The sequence below is a fragment of the Falco rusticolus genome, chromosome 4, assembly GCF_015220075.1.
Source record: "Falco rusticolus isolate bFalRus1 chromosome 4, bFalRus1.pri, whole genome shotgun sequence".
NCBI classification, from domain to species: domain Eukaryota; kingdom Metazoa; phylum Chordata; class Aves; order Falconiformes; family Falconidae; genus Falco; species Falco rusticolus.
Window position 1 is genome coordinate 78925962 of NC_051190.1, and position 22953 is coordinate 78948914.

At 36.4% G+C, this 22953-nt stretch overlaps 1 protein-coding gene across 3 annotated transcripts in view; it reads left to right on the forward strand.

Moving 5' to 3' along the window:
- NXPH1 (neurexophilin 1) overlaps window positions 1-16418 on the forward strand; it is a 142290-nt gene extending 125872 nt beyond the window's left edge. For all 3 annotated transcript variants that reach the window (XM_037387227.1, XM_037387226.1, XM_037387228.1), the window contains one exon: window positions 14492-16418. In XM_037387227.1, coding sequence (XP_037243124.1) covers window positions 14492-15253 — 762 coding nt within the window. In that variant the 3' untranslated portion in view covers window positions 15254-16418. The remainder of the gene's footprint in view (window positions 1-14491) is intronic.
- Window positions 16419-22953: the final 6535 nt, after the last annotated feature.

Genomic DNA, 22953 nt, shown 5'->3' on the forward strand with positions numbered 1-22953 from the left:
ATATTTTAGCAACAAAATCTATAAGATGTATGCACACAAAAAAATAAGTGGATGGATAAAATGCTTAAAGGATCTTGTAATAATTACCAGCTGGACTTTTCTTGCTGTCCTACAGTCCCGTCTTAGTTATCTATACAACAAACTAAGAAAGAAAATACTCTGAAAAGCTAATAGCTTGAACAAGGTAAGTAAGATGTTGCTACTTTCCAGTAAGTTTATAAAAATTATATCATTAGAATTTTATTAAGCAAATTTAAAACAATGGAAAATATTCTTTTTATTCACTGGGTAGCTTATGGACTACCCGGAGCTGCTGTTGACTGACAGCCAAATGATAAAGGGGGAACTGAGGGATTCCCATTTTGGAAGACAGATTATATTGATAGATTACTTGCACTATTGTTTTTATCAGAGGAAAATTAAACATTTCTCACTACTGAGGGCAGGTGCCCCTGTTCCTGGAGAAAACAGGGACTTCCTAATGCTCTACAAGTGGGTTTCAGACTTCTTGAGGATATAGACAGTGAGTCCAATAACAACTCCAGTCTGAGCTGACTTGGTTTCCTTCAGCCTGCATCCTTTTTAAAAGAGCTAGTGGCATTTTGTATCTCAACCAGTTATTGGAATCAACATTTTTTGGGACATTCTGGATATCACATTGGAAAGAAAAGTCCAAAGATCCGTACTAACTCTTAGCTCTAAGACTGGGTTAAGACATCACCGGTATTTATTCTTTTAGCTTTGCCTTTGCCAAACCTGTTTCAGTGAGAAAGCTCTCTAGGGCAGTGACTATATATGTTTAATTTCTAGTACGCCCTAACCCTGACTATAGGGTGGTCCACAAGCATTGCAATAATAGTAATAATATATAACACAGGCAGTGGGTTTTGAAAGGATGTCTATTCTGCAAATGCATTTAAAAGAAACACAAGCAAAAGTGTCATTTACTCCCTGAAAAATGGAACTGTTAAGCGTTTATATTTAAATTAAATACTTTTTATGAGTTCATTGAATGTTATTTAGCAAGTATATTATAGCGAAGGCATGTTACCTATTGCCTTAGAATGAGGATTTTATTGCTTTTTCATAGTTATCTTCTGTATCAGCATTTGGCAGGTAACAAATGAAATTTGCTTGCTAAGGTTGAATTGTTTTGTGCTGCTGCTCAGCCACACAGATATAGAAGATGAGATGATGGAAAAAAAGTTATTTGCTTTTTTGGGCAACATAGGAATATATTAATATACAGGGATAATATAAAAGACTTGACCTATCTGTGAAGAAATGTTTATTCTCTGAAAGGCAAAGAACTTAATTCCTGTCTGAATCACACAATTGAAATCCTGTTCATGCTGGAGGCTGTACAAATGGCACTGCAGATAGAATTGGCCCAAATAATTCAGTGTGGTCAAGGTGATGACTCTTGGAACAGTCTGAGGTCAAACCAGCATGGACTCCAAGTATCAGTCAAAAAAGATGAAGGCCCTCTGGAACTTGGTATGAAAAGTTCCTGGTTCTCTGTCCATTTTTACTACTAATGCATTTTCTAAATTAAGCAGATTTGGGACCAATAATGCATGATTCTCCCTGAACCCTGAATGTGTTATATTTTGAGAATATGAAAACATGCTGTTGTGTAAATACTAAAGCCTAAACTTGTAAAGATTCCAGACAAATTTTTTGGACTCCAATATTTTCTTTAAATTTGAAGAAGCCACACTTTGCAGTTTTCCCTTTAATCTAAGTCAATTTTGATAGGCCAGTTGATTTTTTTTACATACCTGAGAAGTCCTTGTGATGCAAGGTCAGAATAATAAATTTTATGTTTTTATTCCCTATGTAGGAAAAGTAATATAATGCCATCACTACTTTATTACTCTGCAGTCATTCTGTTACTATGCAACTTAAAATATTTCAGCCATCAGCATTTGGAGAAAGTTCATAGGTGTATGGCACTCCATTATAATTTGCCTTTAAAGACTACATTTCTTCTAGTCACCCAGACTAGAAATACAGTTATAGATCAAGAAACTGGAGCTAGTTCTGAGGTAAGCTGAAGAGATGGTAAACTGAGAATGCACTGTATTTGCACTCATATAACCAGTGTTCTAGGGCTCCAATATTTCTCTTTATAAGTTGAGTTAGTATTTCTTGCTAATTGGAAATGTTTGGAACTTTTCTGAAGACTGGAAAAGTCTCTGAAAGGTTTATGAAACTGGTACTGAAGTTTTGTTTTAAAAAAGAAAATTCTTTCTGTAATTTGAAGGTGCTCAGCAGAAGTCAGCCATCATAAAACAATCCCAAAGATACCAGGTCATTAGGTCTTGAACTATCTTGTATTCCACTTGCTTCAGTACATCTTGATTTGAATTTAAAGCAATGTATCAGAACTGCTTTATGTTATGGGACAAGACTCATGGTTCTCCACAGACAAGTTCACAGCACTACTCATTATCTTAGAAATCAGTTTGCTGAAGTAATGTTCGTGTATTTTCTTCCTAAGTTTTTCACTTCAGTGTGAAAAACTTAGCACTGAATAACCTCCTTCAACTTATGTGTCAATTCCCAAAGGACTCTTAACTCATCTCAATTTAAATTAATGACCTTAGTGATAGTGCTAGCAATTGGACCATGGCTCTCATGAGCCAGATATTTGCATATGGAATTTGATTAATCCTGCTGGCTATTAATTTTCACTTTTAATTAGGTGTGATGCTATTGCAGGAAGAAAATACAAGACTACTATCAGGCACAGGCAATGTTGATTTTTTTTCTATTGGGTATTCTACTCTGTTTTGTTTGCCTGTGCTAGGTTCCCTTGTGATGTTTGTTTGGATCAGCTTAGAAAGGTACCATAGACCTAAAAAATGGTGTGTGCAAGTTCTGGGATAATCACTACAAAGAATTACCATACTGAATGAATATTACTAGTTTACAAGAGGTAGAGAAACTGGTGTATAGTATCGCCATCTAGTACTCTGTAACTGTATTCTTCTTAATGGCATAATAGGTCTCTTTCGATACCTGTGTCCAAAGTCACAGAAAGACCAGCAATGTAAGCAAATGGGGGTAGTACTTTTTCCAAGACTACTTGGTTGCCCTGCATCCCAACTGAGCAAATGTACACAGATGCAGAGTCCTGTTCAGATCTGGATCAACGATAAATTTTGCCTGAATCTTGTAAATATGTAACGTGGTTTCTCCTAGTTTCCCATAAGACAATCTGTATTTCTTAGACATCTTTGCATTCAGGAGCATTGCAATATGTTTGCATACATCGTAGCCAGGAAAGCAGTGTGCAGCACTTGGCTTGACCAGTAGAGCTGATGTCCACGTGCTAAGAATTAGCAGACCTTGACAAAAACATGAAGAAAATCTCAATAAAAGTTAACTGAGTACCCTTGCAGTAGAATAACTGTTCAATCTTCCCCTTTCTTAGCAGAATAACATTAAAGAAACACACCTTTTTCCTCAGAGATGGATTTTAATAGATTTTGATATCCATTGACGAAATGAATGAATGATCAATACCTATTAAACAAACTCAGTTAGAAAGGGAATATATTGCTGCTTCTGGTTGAAACTCAAAAAGAAGAAAACCTTCTTTATGACCACAGAAGGCTTCTGAGAAGTCAGTTTGCATATCTGGGAAGGGCATACAGTGAAGATGAAGGCATAAAAGTTAGCAGGGATATGCCAGACTCTGACTTGAAACTTGGAATGGTTTCCTCTGTGCTTTTAAAATGTCTTTTCTGAAGTATTCTGCTGTTTGTAATAAATTAATAACTCATAGTGAACAACAGGCAATTTTAATGAAAGATATCTATACTTTTGCAATAGAATTTCTTATATTTGTGTGAGCCCTTGTTTTTGTATTTCACGAGCATCTCATACAGATGTACAATTTCTGGTGTGGAAATGTAAACTCTGCCACCACCAGTGAGAGTTAAATCTGCTCAAAATATATCTTTCTTCAAATTCAGATTTCTAGAATGCATCCATGAATACCTATGTGGAAAGTGACTCAGCTGTACTAACATTCTGACACTTTTCTTTGGAAAAATACAGTATCAGACACATGAACAGCAAACTGTTTGGGTAAAATGTGGGAATATTTTAAATTTATTAAACTTTTATGTTAACAGTGGCTGATTGGAAACTGTATGTAGAAAATGAGTAATACTAATAGAGCATGTTAATAGTGCACAGCGGCTTTGTCCATTGTATAGTACCAGGAAATCACACATTATAGTTTTTTTCACCTACTTCAGAAGGTATGTCTATACATATGAAAATGAAAATTTTATTCAGTGTGTTATATAGAAAGCAAACTACAGTGCAAATTTTGATTAAAATGTTGCTCTGTGGCCTTTCATATAAAATCTAATTTTATTTAATATTACTTTCTACATGTATGCAGAAAATGGCAAGCCAATATTAATAAAAGAAGTCTTATAGGAATGTGGATCGAGAACAATAGAACCTTGACAAAATTTATTTACCTAGCTAGACTTTCATTTGAAAGTTAGCAGCACTCTGTGATACTGACATAATACAGGGGTCTTAAAACTCTGTTAGACATTTTTAACCCACTTTAATTTATTCCATGGAAGTTTAATCCCCTGCTGAACAGAGATGGGTGAATTTTCAAAAGTCATAATCCATTGAAGTAAAAAATCTTTAATGACAACACAGGCAGCAGGCTTCAAGAGTTTAGTTTAAATTCTTTCTAAAAATGTAAAACATAGGGCAAGAGTTAATAGGATATTTCATACAGTTATATTTCAATCCTTCCCCAAATCTTTATAAATTCACTTGCATCTCCACTATTAGAAATATTTGGGCTGAATTCCTGCACTTCTAAGGTAAAAAGCAGAGAGCTGTAAAATCATAATGTGAAGATTTTCACAGTGTATTGTAACTCATTTGGTCCTTCAGTTCAGACTATTATACGGGATAGTATAATGTTTTCTAAATTGAAAAAGAAATGATGTTTTACAAACCAAACACCTTCCATTATGCCTTAACTAGGCAAGAAAATGGAATCAAGCTACGTAATACCGCACCATGTTCATCCTTCTGCTCTTCCAGGATCTTTACAATTGACTTTAGTGATAGGTTGGGATTTGGCCCCAAAATTGAGCTGAGAGGGTCCATACATATCCTATGTATTCCAAACCCGTAGTTTTATGTCGCCCCTTGACTACCACCTTTGCAGCTGCCTGATTCTGGAAGTACCTACAGCTCAGACAACACTTCCTTTTTTTGCCCTGGAAGTGACAGCCATAAACTTTTGCAGCTTTGCCTGGCCTTTCCTTCCACAGGAAAAATGCTGCTGCCTTGCTAGGTTTTGTTGTGGCCTGCTGGACAAGAATTTTAGGTGGCATCAAATGAAGCTGGGAGGTTACTTGTTCAGAACAAACAGAAGCAAAAGATTCCTCAGACAGTCTGAAGTTAAGAGGTGGAACTACTGGTCACAGGGTGTTTCAGATGCTGGAAGTTTCAAAGAGAAACAGGCAAGTTCTTGTAAGTGGTAGTTGACAGTTATTAAATGCATAGCCACCAATCCAGCTTATGGAGTTCTTGATCTGGAAAGGTTTTCTGGTATATTGTTTCCCTGATTTTGGATTCATTGACAAAAACCAACTTTCAGCCATTTTTAGATGCACGGTATAGGACTGGATGACAAGTTTGACTTGCTCATGTTCTCAAGATCTGAATTTAAATAGGCAATGGCAGTAATTTCCTTCTTCTCTAGGAGCTACATCTTTGAAGGAAAAAACCAATGAGATTCCTTCTTTGAAAAACAAGAGTGGCAGCACTGCTTGTCTTCATCCCTGCTTTCCAGAAAAATGGTGGAACATTCCTTAGGGCTGGCATTTCATTATTTCCTCCCATGGATCTGTGGTTTTGATTCCTGGTTCAAAGTTCCCGGTCTTCTCCAGGCACTTAGAGAAGCCTGGATGTTTAATTCTGAGTCTGATTTCCACTGTGGAAGTTTGTGAAAGGAAAGAAATTCATAGGTTCTTACGAAGAGCTGTACTGCCACAGCTGAGAGGGCAGTAATGGCAGAGTGAAATAAAGGAAAAAAGGAGAAAGAGAAAAATATTAGTTAAAGCACTACTACCAGAAGAAATGTCTCCATAATTAAACCTAGGTCTGATAGGTTTCAAGTGCCTATTTATCTTGAGATGAGTAAACACTTTTTACAAACCTGCATACTAAATATTTTTTGTAGCCACTAGTGAACAAAACAGGCTCAAGAATATTATTTTTTCAGATTCTAAATACCTGGGGAAATTGTTAGTATGATTAAATCAAACCCCAAAGATAACAGAATAGCACAAAGCCACGCCATTTCTGAAAGGAAACCTCCAGATGGGAAATTTCCTTTATCTAAAAGGAGGAGCAATAGTAGTAAGTCTGCACACCTTGCTGTGTGAGTAACACAGCGCTAACCTGAGTGTGCTTACAGATGTACAGGGAGCAGTGGACTTGATAATGACTAGAGCAGTTTGGAAAGCATTTAGATAGAGCAATCTCTGTCCAGCTTCCATTCTGAAGCCTTTCTGTTCCCTCCATGGTGTTGTCTCCAGGGCAAACTATGCATTGTAGGTCAGATTTTTTTTGCTTGCCCTTAACCATCTAGTTGAAGAACATTTATTCAATCCTTGAAGGTTCATCATGGAGATAGAGGAGGTAGTTCATTCTCTTTGTCTCTCTCTGTTGATTATGGAATAAGCCTAGATGAGTAGTTTATATCTAAGACCTGAATTTCAGGAGAATGAGGTGATTGGTGAGGTGATTCCCACCCTAGGTCATGGGCTGAGCTGGCACAGAACACGTTCTGACTTCTAACATGTGGTGGCAGGCCGCCACATTCTTTCATCAGTCTGTTACCATTCACTAGGACTTGCGGCAGTGCCACAGCTTAGTCCACTGTCAGTGTGAATGCAGGTGAGAGGAACTGAGACTGGAGCAAGATTTGACATGGTAGTTCTTCAGTATTCTCATTGGAATCCAACCACTGAAGATGCTTTATCACCTTTGCATTTCCTGAAAATTATTTGAGACTTGCTATTTTACAAACTTATTTATAACAGGCAACTTACATTGTGCAGAAGACCACTGTAAAACTGTAACTTTTGCTAGTTATTTTTCTTTTACAGAACAGCCCACTGCAGTATCTTAATATTCTATGATCAACAACTGCTAAGAATTAAAATGTCTCTAAACAAAGCAGTCTCTGCTGTTTTATTAGTAACCTCATCTTGCTGTAGGTACAAATTTTCTAATTAGTCTTTGATTTGTGGTTAGATCTCAAACAGATCTCAACTGATAGAACCACACTAATTTCAATGATGTTAAAATTCTCTGAATTTATATCAGCTGTTGTCAGCTGAATTTATATCAGCTTCTGGACTTGTATAACCTCTGTTGTATGAATGATGAAAAAAGTTCAGCTAACCACATTTGCTTTCTAAAAATGGCCATTCAGAACAAGCATGATAGCTCATAGATTAAAACAATAAAAATACAGAATTTAAAGTTGAGCTGAGCACAGTTGATAGTATTAAGCTGGTTTTTATGAATCCTAAGGTAGTTCTCACAAAAACTGTGGTAACAGTGTATATTAAGTTCAATTTCCTGACTTAAAGTCAGTAAAAACATTTTGCCTTCCCTTTGTTTTTTGTATGACAAAAATTTCTATTATTTCTATTTTTTATGCTTAACTGAATGATCCCAAGTGATCATTTTAAAAAAGATTGTTGAGAACTTCAGATACTTCTTTTAATATGGTCAGTAATGAAAGGAGCTCACCATATGAATTCTGCAGGGCTCTGTGCAAGGACCTTTTCTGTGCAATGTATTTGTAAATGACCTGAGAAAGGTGAGTGAGAAAGTTTGTTGATGACAAAATATTTCAGCATAGAAAAGATAAGAGCCAACAGTAAGGAATGGCAGAAATATCTTATCAGAATTACTAAATAGGCTGTACACTAAGGAATGAAATTCTGTGGTAGTAAATGTAATGTGAAACACATGGGGAAAAAATAAATCCCATCTTCATATATGAATAGGAGTGAGATTTTAGGTTTATGACCATTCCATGCAAGCATCAGTTAACTGCTTATTAGTGATCAAAACCAAATAAAATATTATGAATTAGTAGAGAAAAAAGTGTAATAGAATTTTATTCTATTTATACTTCTATATATGTATTTCTATATATATAAATATATATATTTATACATATATATATACTTCTATAAAGTAACAGGTCATTTGCCATCATGCAAGACCATGGTTCTGCCACGTTTTGAATACCATGTGCAATTCTGTTTTCCCTATCTTAAAGACAGAACTTTGAGTAGAACTGAGTATGTTTCAGAAAAGGACAGAAAGGGAATTTAAATGTATAGGTATAGAATGGCTTCCATACAATGGATTATTTCTGTGACCCAGGAGGCTAGCACTCAGGGTTGGAAAAGTGATCAACATTTCTTTACTACTATGAATAGATATAGCTGAGGCATGTACTGGTGGGCTGAAAGTAGGCTTCTTTGTGTAGCTAGAAATCATCACATTTTCCACTCACTGATATTTGCAGAAAAAATTTGTAAAGTGTAGTAGCAAAGAAAATTAAGGAGGAGCATGGGAAATTTGGATAGAGACTGAATTTTCCATCTGGGGAATGAAGGGTTCTCCAAAGAAGGCATCAGGAGCCAGGTTCAAAACAAACAGTAAAAGGGAACAGAACTGTGGAACTCATTGCTGAAGGTTGTCATGGAGGTTAAAAATTTACAAAGGGTCAGAGTGGACAAATGCACAGAAGAGCAGTCTACTGAGAGTTACTAAAACAGAAAAGATACACACAAAAAATATTTAGCAGAGAAATTTAGGAATCTGACAGCTGAGAAGAAATTAGGGGACTATCATATGCTTGCCATGTTCTTGCTCTTCTCCAGGCACCACCTCTTATAGCTGCTATTGGAGACAAGATGTTTTTCTAAACGAGTCTTTGGTTTGATCCTGCATAGCCGCTTCTGTGTTCTCATTTGGCACAGCTGATCACGATTTTCTGTTCCATTTGTCAGATTCATCTGAGTTTGCATTTTTTTATTGACCAATCCTGATTCTTTTCATGTCATGTAACAAAAAGGCTTGTAATTTAAACCCAGAGAGGTCTGTTTCTGTGCAGTATTAATGTGCGTGGGTTTCCATGTTTGTACTCCCTTTCCAAAGTGTCAGTTTGTAACAGGTACAAGTCCCTCACTGTGTTTTACTCACCTCCCATTATAATCATATCTCCATTATCAGTTTCTTTGTTTATGGTCAAATTCCTGCAGAATATTGGCTTTGACTTGTCTGGAAATTACTCACTGAATAAAATCTTTCCATGCCACTAGTAACTTTGTACACTGCGTAGACAGGTATAGAAAAAAAAAAAATCGATCCAAGTAGAATAGTAAAGTAGGTCCAGGTTTTTCTCCACCCATTACATAAACAGGATTAATATGAAGAAACAGGACCCAACTAAAATTTTCTGAGTTCTGTCCTGCCTTGATAATGGTCCAGTTTATAGTTATGCCCATCAGTACTCTCCTACCCATGCTGTATCTGAAATATCTGGCTGAGGAAAGAAAATTCTGAACTCTTTTATACAAAGCATACTCAAGCACAGTGCTGCCAAATTCTTACAGTACTATGCCAGCAAAAACGATCTGGGTTTTGATTAGTTGTTTACCTGAAGAGAGACATTTTCTATCCTGAGTATTAGATTGTTTGTTTATGTTTTCATTTGCCCTCAAGTAGTCATGCATTCAGAGGAATAAATACATAATTTCTAAACCAATACTGTAATTACAGGTAATGAACTGTAATAGAGCTAAAATAAAAGAGTGAGAAATCAAGAGGCATTCTGTACCTCTTTGAATGACTATTTTTTAAAATCTCAAATTGATCAGTCTTAAATTAATGTTAACATAGCTGTGGTTGATTTTTCACTGAGAAGAGGACCTAAATCACCACTTGAGGATTTCATGGCTTCCAGACATCCCTTTCCAACTTTGTTTTCTCTGCTCCAAATGTTCAGGTTTGACCTGCCAAAGCATTTGGGGCTCAGTGTCTTGAAAGACAACGCCAAAATTTCTGAGACAAATAAACTACCTTTACTTTAGGAAGTCCTAAATAAACTACATATATTCATTAAAATACATTTAATGATGTTAAACATCATAATAAATAATTAGTCACCATCAAAAAGGAGGATACATAATTAATGGAGTATTATGTTTTAATGGAGTAAAACTTGAATTACAGATCAATTCCTGTCTTTTTTAACGATGCTTTGGGATATTGTGCCCAGTGAAACCACTGTCTGCTCCGTCCTAGAAGCAGAAGAAGAAATGGAATAACAATTTGTCATTATTTGTTGGAACAAAGTTACCAGGCAGGCAGCTTCTGGTACCTTTTTGATACCAGTAAACTTTACTAGGTAGTGGAAATTTGTACTTTCCCTTAAAAGTACAAGACTGGAACCAAAGGTCAGCCTGCCATGCTTACTGAGTGCTTTTCCACTGACATTTGTAGCACTGGATAAGCATATCTAAATATTTTTGCTCCTTACTGTTGTTCTGTGCAGACACTTCTGATACCATAAAATTAAAACCCACTTCTAGCTATGCAGTCATGGAGGAAATCCCCTTCCTCAGCTGTTCTGCAACATTGATATATTTCAATGTATTGGTGGTGTGGGTTAATCCCGGTGGGCAACTAAGCGCCACACAGCTGCTTGCTCACTTCCCCCCTCTTCCCCAGTGGGACGTGGGACTGGAAGAGGAAAGGAAGAATAAAAGCAAGGAAACTTGGGGGTCATGATAAGAAACGTTTAATAAGTGAAGGATAAGTGGAAGAAGACAGAAGAAAGCAAAACAAAACAAGTGATGCAAAGGCAACACTCACTACCTCCCATGGGTAGAGTGATGCCCAGCCAGTTCCTCACCAAAAGATGGCTAACTCTCCCTGAAACTTCCTCTTTTCCTTTTAATTGCTAAGCCTGATGTTATAACGTATGGAATGTCTTATTGGTTAGTTCAGGGCATCTGCTCAGTTGTGTCCCCTCCCAACCTATTGTGCACCCCACCAATCCATTCACTTGAGGGGCCAAGCGAGAAACAGAGGCCTTGATGCTGCGCGAACGGTGTTCAGCAAGAGCTAGAACATTTGTGTGCTACCAGTGTTTGGGTCAACAAGCTAAAGGACATTACCATGTGAGCTGCTATGAAGAAAATTAACTCTATCCTAGCCAGGCCCAGTACTAGTGGGCCAAACTTTTAAATGTTTTGTCTAGGAGGGACACTTGGCTGTGGAAAAGAAGGCAACTCCAGTTACACTGAGCTAATTGATAGAGTATGCAAGTTTCTGAATTATATGCAAATATACTCAAGGAAGAGGACAAAAAAGCCACCAAAGAATTTGGGCTGCTTAGTGTTTTAGCTCTCCATAAGCCATTTTAAGTAGATTCTTTTTTCATGTACCACTAAAATAGGTCTATGTTTCAGTAAGCTAGTTTTCACACTACTAAGTGCAAAATCTCATGGATTTGCATGATCTTTCCTGTATTATTGCAGCCTTGTGGTTGAAAAGCAGAGAGAGCGAAGAAGGTTGTGGATTAGTTCATGTGAAAATAACTGCTGCATTTGCAGAAATTCTATTACACAGCAATGCTCCGTATTATTGGGTGTGCAAGTCTCTGAGGATACATATAGCTACTTTCTACAGCACACAGTATACTAACAGTATATGGAAAAGCAGTTGTCTGGAAAATGTTAGTGAAGAACAATGAATTCTAGAGCTTTTTATTAACCCTTGTGGGCTCTTTTTTCTAATGCTTACACAGACACTTGACTAGGGAGGGCAGGTTCAGGTCTTTAATCACGTATGCAGCCGGTTACCCACGCTGAAAATTGCAAACAGAGGTCTTGGGGCTAACTGCATGACCAGAAGTCTTTCAGGTATTACAAAATCGATGACAGTAACAATCAATTGTATTTGTTAGATCAGGTATGAAGCAGTATAGCATGCATGGAATCTGAATCATCCATATCCATGAAATATACTGGTTTCAAAAAAACACATGTATTAGATCAGTCAGCAACCATTTCAGAAATATCTCCTTCCTTTCCTGGGTGTTCGGTTTTATACATCTGAAGAAAAAGAGACCGTTTCGTCAAAAGGTTTTTATACCATTACATCTTGTTATGTGGAACTTATAGTGTAATCCTATGAAATGTAAATCATTGGATGCAGAAAGGAAAACAAAGGAAAACCAAGCTGTGAGCACAGAAAAATATAGTGGCACAGAAAAATAGATTGCAGGTATACTAGCTGTGCTAGCTAACTGCTTAGATTCATAGCAGGTTGACAGATTAATGCTACACAGGCACATTTTTCCTTTTAAACACATTTCCTTTCTTATTTTGCACTCCTTCCCCATATGCCACAGCAAAATTATATTCTGAGTCTCTTTCTCCCTGTGACATCTTCATTGCTGCTTCATTAAGCAGTGCACCATCAGTGCATTTCATTACAGCTTCTCTCCTGGCTCACTGTGTTTATGGTAAGAGGCATCTACAAACTGGCTATCAAAATGCTAGTCTATGTTTTAGTCCTTCCATTCAAAAGAGGAGGAGGTAATCTCTTTGAAAAAATCCAAAAAAACCCCCATATTTTATCTTTTATCCTTACTGGCTCACCAACCTGAAATACACTGGGGAGGTACAGTGTGGGATGTGATGGATTTATTTACCTATTTATTTACTGTAAAAGGCTCAGGACTTTCCTCCTATCTGATCAGTGTTTTAAGACAATTTAGACTGATTTTTTGTATGTGCCTTCAACTGACCTTGAAAAAGTGCTGAAACTAATGAAAGCATGCTTCAATTCCACAATTGTTAGAAAATGAAAAGGCCATGCTGTGATAGATATCCTCCCTGACATATACCTCCAGTTGTACCAGTAGGCAGGGGACATGATTTAAATACTAGCTGGTTTCCAATGGGTTTCCTGGGTTGGGAATACACTCAATTCATTTTTAAGTGAAGAGAAAGATAAAACTGCAAGTATGATAGAAGCGCGTAAATCAGTGCCAGAACACGGAGGAATAAAACAGGCATATTCAGAGTCTCCTGTGTAGCCATGAAAAGAGAAATAAGAAACTTGATGGCCTCTTCAGAGCAGTTCAAATGCAAAAAACGTGGCAGTGTGTCTGGTGCGAATTTTTAGGTGGAATGGGACTAAGGATATTGTCAGTCCTTTTCCACCCACCCACTGCCCCTGCCAGTTCCAGCCCTCCCTGCTATGCTCTGTCAGAGTTCTCTACCAGTGCTGCGTGTTAGGCAGCTGCGAGACTGCATCTGTTCTCTGTTTTCCACACAATTAAGGCAAAGAGAAAAAATATAAATAAGACAAATTGCTCTGACACTAAATTCTGTAGAAAACTATGTCTGAAGTTTATGATTTTGTAAGAACTTGCTGCTAGATTGTGTCTTTTTTAAAACTGATTTTGCAGGATTTTTTTATTATTACTTTTAACTTTGTGGCCCTGTTTTTCTTTTAAATACACAAATGGATTTCTGTCTTGCATAGATCACTTTTTGGTTTGTGGAGGAAGGTGTGAATAAAGAAGTGACAAAGGAGAAATGCTTGTCATACTAGATACAGACAAGGCAAATCAGTAGCTAATCTGTAAGGGACTATAAGACTGTGACTCCTCTTGCATTAACTGAGATACAGCACACAGTACATACAGCTGTTGATTAACATTTTCATTATTCTATTACTTCTATTTTCATTGTGACTGAAGGTCCCTATCAAGAACACAGACCAATATGCACTCATCAAAAGGAGTAGGAAAATTATATTACTATTATTAGATTTATAATGACATGGACTCTGAGCATGGTCAGGCTGGCACCACTAAGGCAGAACCCTGACACTGGACTCCAGGGCCAGCAACAGATTGATATGGCCCAGATGGCGGAAGACACAGTCACTTTGCAGAGGGAACATTCAAGCAAGAGTACTTCACCCTGAGAAATGGCCAGTGGAAGCCACATGCAGACAGGAGGATGACATAGCTGTGTACCTTAGTTTTTGCAGTAATTTGTTACATACTCATCACTTACAGGCATCATAACAGAAGTAGCTTTCAGGCTGAAGAATAATGTGAATGTCTGGGATTAAATCTGAAGGCCAGTGTAAAAGACCTGCAAAAGAGAACAAAGTAAAAACTACTACAAAAGAAGAGGAAAACAGGTGTTTCTGTTTTGTTTTACTAAATACAGAGATATAATTTAATTTCTCAAAAATAAAATAAATTCCCTATGATTTTGAAATCTGATCATTTTGGTCTCAGGTGGGAATGATGGATTTTGTATTACATATCTCAATATATCCTTCCTTTTTTTCCCCCTTCTTTCTTTTTCAGGTTACGTGTGCAAATTTAACAAATGGAGGAAAAACAGAACTTCTAAAATCAGGAAGCTCCAAATCCACACTAAAGCACATATGGACAGAAAGTAGCAAAGACTTGTCCATCAGCCGACTGCTGTCACAGACTTTTCGTGGAAAGGAAAATGATACAGACTTGGACCTGCGATACGATGCCCCAGAAACTTATTCTGAGCAAGATCTCTGGGACTGGCTGAGGAACTCCACAGACCTGCAAGAGCCTCGGCCTAGAGCAAAGAGACGGCCCATCGTCAAGACTGGGAAATTTAAGAAAATGTTTGGCTGGGGCGATTTTCATTCCAACATCAAGACTGTGAAGCTAAATCTGTTAATAACAGGGAAAATCGTTGACCATGGCAATGGGACGTTTAGTGTTTACTTCAGGCATAACTCCACTGGTCAAGGGAATGTATCTGTGAGCCTAGTGCCCCCTACAAAAATAGTGGAATTTGACTTGGCACAACAGACGGTGATTGATGCCAAAGATTCCAAGTCCTTTAACTGTCGAATTGAGTACGAAAAGGTTGACAAGGCTACCAAGAACACACTCTGCAACTATGACCCTTCAAAAACCTGTTATCAGGAGCAGACCCAGAGCCACGTGTCATGGCTCTGCTCCAAGCCCTTTAAAGTAATCTGTATTTACATTTCCTTTTATAGTACAGATTATAAACTAGTACAGAAGGTGTGTCCCGATTACAACTACCACAGTGACACACCCTACTTCCCATCAGGGTGAGGACCAACACGTGTCTGAGACTGAAGCCTGGGGAATAAAAGAGGTTGTATGACAGGGCTGTAACCTCAAGGAGGAAGGCCACATCTATTGCCTGGAATGTGTCTACCTGCTGCTGCTGATGTCAAACGGCTGCAAATATGTTAGTGGAAAACAATCTAATGTAATTTTTGCCCAGTCAGCTCCATGTATCAATCTAGCTGTAAATCACTACGGATTTGAAATAAAACCATGCACATACACAGAGACACACACTCTTTTCAGCTCACATCTATTGAGATTCCTGTTAAAGAGAGCTTTCATTGTCTGATACCTAAGGTTTCAGGATAGCCTATCATCAAGCAAAATGGATTAACTAAACAGAGAATGGTTTCTAACACAGACTGTTATGGAAATCACTTTGAAAGTCCTTTGTGTACACACCAATCAATAATCCCCCCTCATGCATTCTACTGCTTGGAGTAGCTGTACTGGTAAATAATACTGTAGGAGTAAATACTTGTTAAAATGGGAAAAATGTGTGACTAGAGTTCAGTATTCCTTATTATATGAACACAGCAAAGCATCATGACTTTTTTCCAGCACACAGTAGGCACATTTGAGGTGGTGTTAGGTGGCTCTTTTTCCATGGAGCGAGCCTGTTCCTAGTAAAGATGGGCAGACATTCTGGTTTCATGTTTCTCTGACTCTTTAAGCTCTGATTATTTAAACCTGGTGAGTTTAGGCCACCTAAGATACTTAAAAACTCTCCAACTGATGTCTAAGAAGGAAAATGTCTGGCGGAGAACATGTAAGTTATAAGTGGCTGTCTTATCTTTATTACAAAATATTGTAAGAAATTCAATATCCTAGTCATCATTTGTATGAATGGTTTGTATTGTACATAATTTAACCAGTGTTATTTGAGCTGCTTATTAATATTAACTTGTAATTGTCTCTCTGCTTGTTATTGGTTAAAAACAATCAAGGAAATGAGGAATCCATTTTATCAATGTAGCTGTAAACTCCATTAAAAGACAGAACTATGTACAAAGCATTTATTCAGCTAAAGTATTGTTGAAAGCTATACATATACAACATTACAGTCTGTCTGTATTTAGATATTTTATTTCCAGAGAAACAAAATGAACTGTACATAAAAATAAAAAATCTTAAAGTTGAGTTTCAATATGTACTGCGTAGATAGTAGTTTAAATGGTTCTGACGAGCCGATAACACTCCAAGTCTGACATGGTTTTCAATATTGTCTCTTTGTGTATGTACATATATATACATATATTTATAAATCTGTGTGTGTGCATGTTTGTGTGTGTATATGTACACCTGTGCGCGTGTGTGTGCAAATACCTATAGACATATATGTAGAACGCATAAAAATTTCTCAGGCCCTATTCCTAGCAAGCAGATCTTATCACTGAAGGGTCTTGCTAGCTTGAGTGGAATTCCCCACCAGGATAAGAAATTATAGGAGTAGGGCTTTGTTTAAAATGAATCATTATCATTTAAAAGTGGGGAAACATGGAGCCTCTCTCTGTGAGCACAGGCCTGTCTTTGCCTTAATTCTAGCCTCCTCTGAGGCACTGATCTCTCTTTATGGAATGAAGAGATCCCTTTTTATGGTACAAGGGAATTTTCTTCCTGTAAACAAAAGCTCATAGCTTTTATATATTTACTTTTTTGTGTATAGTGACATACTTTACCCCAAGCATCCAGATAACCAGCAACTGTAGCAAGTCCACACCTAAAAGAAGGCTGCCCAAAGAAGAGCTCAGTATTTCATCTCATATCTTTCAAAATTATCATATTATCATTTCTGGCAATGCTTTCTTCCCCCTTCCACCCTCACCCCCAGGTTCTGTGCTCTCGTGTCAAAGCTGTGAATACAGGTATGGGTCAGCTTCCACACATGCACAGCACCATGAACAGCTCCTCTAAAGTCCTAATAAACACTCCAGTAATGTTTCAAGAAATTAAGAAGTTCGGTACAACTTCCAGTTGTGGACCTCTCACTGAAATATGCAGAACCTAAATGAGAATGAAACAAAGCAAATGGATAACATTATTGACAAGTAAATATTTTCCCACTGATGTGCAAGTAGGAGAGGAGACTTCCATATTATTATTGCTTTGGCTTCTTCAAACAGATACACTTGTGGGAATTTCTTCATTATATATGACATTTCCCAGAACAAACTTGTGACCCTGGACCCTGTGTAGATTTGGAGAAAGAAATTTTCCAAGCCATACAGCCATACAGTCCAGATTCTGATCTCATTCAGGAATATGCTGAGATACTTTTTTTTTGTTTTTTCTTTGACAGGAATTGTGATTGTACTGGTAGTGTTTCCTTATTTGTGCTCTATGGAAAGTAACTGTTCTGAATATAAACCATACAGTAATTTGTGCTATGACCAAGAGTAAAATCTTGACTCTCTTAAAGTCAGTGGGAATTCTGCTATTGAGTTCAATACAGATTTCCATTTAATAGTATGTAGAATTCCAGTGTTAAATATGATTAGCAATCTTAGCGATCTGTATTACAACTGAGCATTACATGCTTTGTGTTCTAGTTTATATTTCTGAAAAATGGATGTGCAATACTATTATTGGCATGGTTTCATTATTTTATTCTTTTTTAAGCTTTCCATATATGGAAGTATATACATTCTGTTCATATGTATTTATTTATCTATTTTTCAAGTAACATCAATACAAAAAGGAATTATTCATCGTGAAATGTTTTGATCCTTTTAATTGTGGTAGTTGGTACTTTATCTGCCTCTGTCACAGTCAGTCATATAATTTTTTGGTCTTAAGGCTTTGAGAACCTTGCTATTCTTCATGAGCATTCTTGAGTTTGAACTTGGAAGAGTTCTTTTGGTGATCTGGTTGTGAAACAGTGATGTAATATCAAAATACATAATGTGTTACATAGGTACTAGTTCATTGCATTTCATTCAATCTCTTTGGGATATATTTCGTGTTTGCTAACTTTGTTAATTTTTTTTTTTGTTTTACCATTTGAAAAAAGAATTTCATGAACATGAATGTGTTAATTCAGTTAAACAATATACGTATGGGTATCTGGGTCTTGCACATGAACAATGCCTTAATGGAGTGCTAGGCCAGGCAAATATTGCCTCACTATAACTTACTAATTCTAGACATAATAAAGGTGTATATGTCCAAAGGTATATTTTTAGAATTAAAAAAGGTTGAGTTCTTTATTTTTAAGAAAAGAAGAGACCTTTTTGTTCACTTTTTTAAAAAAAGATACTTAAAGCATGCTTTGTGTCTAATTTTCACTACATAGAGAAGTCACAAATAGGGATATTTTAATGAAACCAATTATTCCTGTTGCAAAAATACAGGGATCATGTGCTTGAGCAACGATCAATATATTAAACTTGCCTTGGATCGGTCAGTGATAGAACTTATGTGCTGGCTTCTGTGCTTTTGAGAAAAGGAATCCAGGATATAGGAATCAGGTGGTTTTACATTGCAAAAATCACTGATCAAAGTTCTAAACAGTGATGGAAAGCTGAAAGCCTTTCACTTGTTACTTTTATCAAAGTACTTCAGCATGGGACAGAAAATATACTTTCTTCCCTCAGGAAGTCTCTCAAGGTTTTATTGCTTTGTCCCTTCCCCAAGTTTGCATGGATAGCAAACAAACTAATAAATTCATCTTTACAAAGATCTTGTCTTTCAAAGTTTCCCTTACTTAAAAAGTATAATGTCAGAAACTATTCAAATTTGGGGTTTTTTTTCTGTATTCAAAATACTGTATTAATTTACAACAAACTAAGAAGTATTCAAACTCTATTTATAGAAGAGCACAATGGAAGTTTTGTAGTGTTCTGGTGCATGTTAGTCTAGAGATTTAAGTAGGTCAAGGGGTTTAGTCAGAAGGGAGTTTTACTGTGATTAAATCATTATAGCCTCATGCATCTCGAATCCTGTAGGAATATCATAAACTACTCTGAAAATGATGTGTTAACGAATTGTGGAGGAAAACAGGGATTACAAAATATCTGCTACTTTTACAGCAAAACCAACTTAAAGCTTAGGCATCTGATCTGAAGACTTACTCTTCACCAGAAGACACTGAACTGCAGTCTTGGCATCGCATGGGTCCTCTATGTCCTTCTGTGACAGAGGTGGTCAAATTGTATCTGACTGCATCGAGGAATGGAAGTGAATTTTGTCTCTAGTGATCTGCACTTAACTGTGTGTCTAACATTGCCAGAGACATCAAATGGCTGCATCAAGGATCTCTTGTGCTAGAAGCTGCATAACACAGAAGTGTATAAAACACCTATTCAGAAATAGTTTTGATGCCAAGAACTCCCAATTTTCAAAAGAGTGAAACAGTGTGCCGCATAGTTCTTGTAAATCATGTATTTATGAATTTGAGGCATATTGTAAATGAAATTAGATTTTTAAAATAAGCAGTTCTCAAAAAGTACTATTTTAAAATACTCAAATATACATCAATGAAATACAAGCATTCCTGACCCTTTGCAAAACTTCTGATTCCACTGTACTCATCTGGAATTCATGAGAAGTAAAGCAACTGATATATTTTTTGGATGTATTAAAAAATGGAATCCCTGATTATCATTTATACTAATGTCTTTTGATGAGTTACCATGTTACCACTTTAATGTACGAGTATGAATACTATTTTCAAAAACCTTTTGACAGTGGAATCACAGACTATTGCCTAATATTTCTTTTTTTATTCTTTGGTTTTGGTTGGGGTTTTTTTTGTTTTTAAGAATGGGAATTATCTTACTGAAATTATGCTCAGATCTACAGATTAATTAGTTCTCTAGAGAAATTTGAGAAAGTGTCTGTGGATAAGGTTAACATTTTTTGCTGTTTGTGAAAGGAGCACTGATTAAAATTAAAATGTCATTTTTAAAGATACAATAAATTGCAGAACTATGAGAATGTTGTTTCCTTGGGTAGTCCACATCTGACAATATGATTGAATACATGTAGCACAATCCCTCCAAAAGGATCGATGCATCCTATGGCTAAAAATAAAATATTTTCATTGTTTTCTATATTGCCTGCTAATTAGTTAAAGTACTATTGTTACCCAAACTAACAAGGAGATCACTGTGTTTTGTACAGTTTATTTTCTCATTGGAATATGTCTATACAATATTTTTATTCTGTTTGAAGGGCACAGCTGGTGGGTCTCTGCTTCAGTTTGGACTGATGTCCTGTGCATGAGGTACATAATTTTAAATCCTTTATCTTAGTTTGCCTTTGGGTAAAGAAACAAATGTAGGTTTTCGTACATGCTTTAGATCAGTAGCAAAGCAGTGGTTCACTTGAACTTTAATCTGAGAGAGCTATAGCCCCACTGTGATAGATAGGGTTTGAGAAGATAAAGCATATATGGAATTTATTTCTAGTTCAAAGTGTACCTCAGCCATGTAGCAGGTAGAGGTATTGCTATGAGGGAAGGCTTTAGTGGTCTGTGAAATGAACTGCCTCTTGTTAACAGCAAATTAGAGACCAAAGATTTTTTATAAACTTGAAATAATTCATACACGTCAGTAAAGATATAGAAATTAGCCATTTCAAAAAGTAAATCACATACTTCCAGTACTTTATGGAGGGACTACTGAGTTCCTGGGAGAAGGCCAGTGTACTTACAGATCTGTTCATCACAGCAAATACATAAAATCAGAGTTGGCAAAGGCATAAATAGCATGAGACCTTCAGTTCCCAATCTAGGCCACAGCAAATCTAAAATGAGATGCAAAAGCCTACTTAGAAACAGGTAACCTGAGGAAAAATGAGGTCACTTATGAAGCATGAATAAAAAGTCATATTAATTCATTCTTACAGTATCTAATAGCTATAGTTGTGGTGAAATTTATGACATCATATTTATGAAGCATCTTTGAATTTCTTGTGTGGAAGTAGAGTATTTTGTTTAATCATAAAGTGGGGAGGTCTTGAGAATAAAGCTGGAATTTTTTTGTAAGGAAGTTTCAACAATTGCAACATACTCCCTCCAGTGGCATACAATCTGGACTCCATTCAACTGGCTGCGTTTAGAATCCAGAACTGTTATTACTGATGGTGAACAAAACAGAAATAATAGATCTTGACTGGCAGGGACCATGATGATCTTGCATTTGTGACAGTTTTAGTTGGTTGGTTTTTTTGGGGGGGTTTTTTTGGTTTTTGTTTTTTTTTTTTTTTTGCAGGTTTTTTTTTTTTTTGTTTATATCTAAAGATACAGGAAAGGCATTTGCCTAGCAGTTACTCATTTTAGTCCTCCACGTGTGGAGTTCACTCATAAACTGTATGAAACAAACTGATATATAGGCATGTGATATTAAGTGCACTGGTTTTATTTTGCTACTGACCTGTAGATCATGCCCGGTTAATAATGTGGGCAGTAAGTAGCAACAAAGCTTGTGTGTCAATAAGACTTTATCAAGGAGATTCCTAAATGAACCTTCCATAACTTAAGAACAATTATGTCAACTTTTAGATGATGAGATTCAGTAAATTAACTGCAACCATTTGGAAATCAGGAGTAATAATCTCTATTGGGTATTGAACACAAATATTAGACTGTGTTGTTCTCAAGAGCTCACTGGTATTTTCCAGTACCATCCCATATTATGGGATGATAGTATCTCCTTTGCATATCAGAGGTTAATTTATTTGCCATCATTTCTTTAATCAAAACTATTACAGTGAGAAACATGTTATTAAGTAATATCTTCCTTTCCCAATGAACTATTATTTTCCTCAAACATTTCCTGTCATTGTTCTGCAAGTGTCAAGCAAGTTTCTACTTTTTTTCCTGGCAGACTATACTCTTACTGAATTTAGATCCCTGAAAGAAAGTTTTTTCTCATATTGAGGTAAAAGCATCTCTTTCATTTATTCATGGGACTCTTACAAAGTTTCTCTATTTTGATAATTTTGCTAATTGCACAGGTATTACCTGGTCTTTTCAGAACAGCTTTCATTTCCTCAGTCTCTATTACAGTTAAACACTAGAAATAAATACAGTATTTTAGATGGAATCCCAATGATAAAGGGTCTCATCGCCTTTCTCTAATGCAATTCGTCTACATTCATAGTTACAATGGTCTCTCTCAGGTCTCAAACTGCAAAAAAATTTCTTCTATTACTTCTTATAGAAATGGCAAGCCTTAATTATACTGCTTTCCAGTGTTCTTTCTCATTTACTCTTTGAGTTTTGAAGTAGCAGTCTTCAGATAACTTAGTAGCTGCTTTCCTACAACACTATTTTCTGTAACTCTACCTCTTTAGGCCCATTATTAATACACTTCTAACCTTACAGATATAAGAATCACCTGTGAACTTCATTAGCAAATTACTTATGCCTACTGCTGTGATGTCATGAAATGAAATAATTAATTGTTCTTTTCTGATTGATTTCTGGTTTGCCTCCTTCCCTGTTTGATGTGTTTTTTCTTACTCTGCTTTTTGTTTGAAGTAATTTTTCCTGTTTCAAATCACAGGTGAGTAGTGCTCCACACAAATGTGTTGTACACATAGGAGCAGATGAGGTATATGATTACATAGTTTACTAAACTTGAACTAATGAGATGATTGCATTAACTCATTGAGAAATACTAAGTAACAAGTGGTAGTGGTGCTTGCAATTAATCCTCAGGTAAAGATTTAAGTAATCC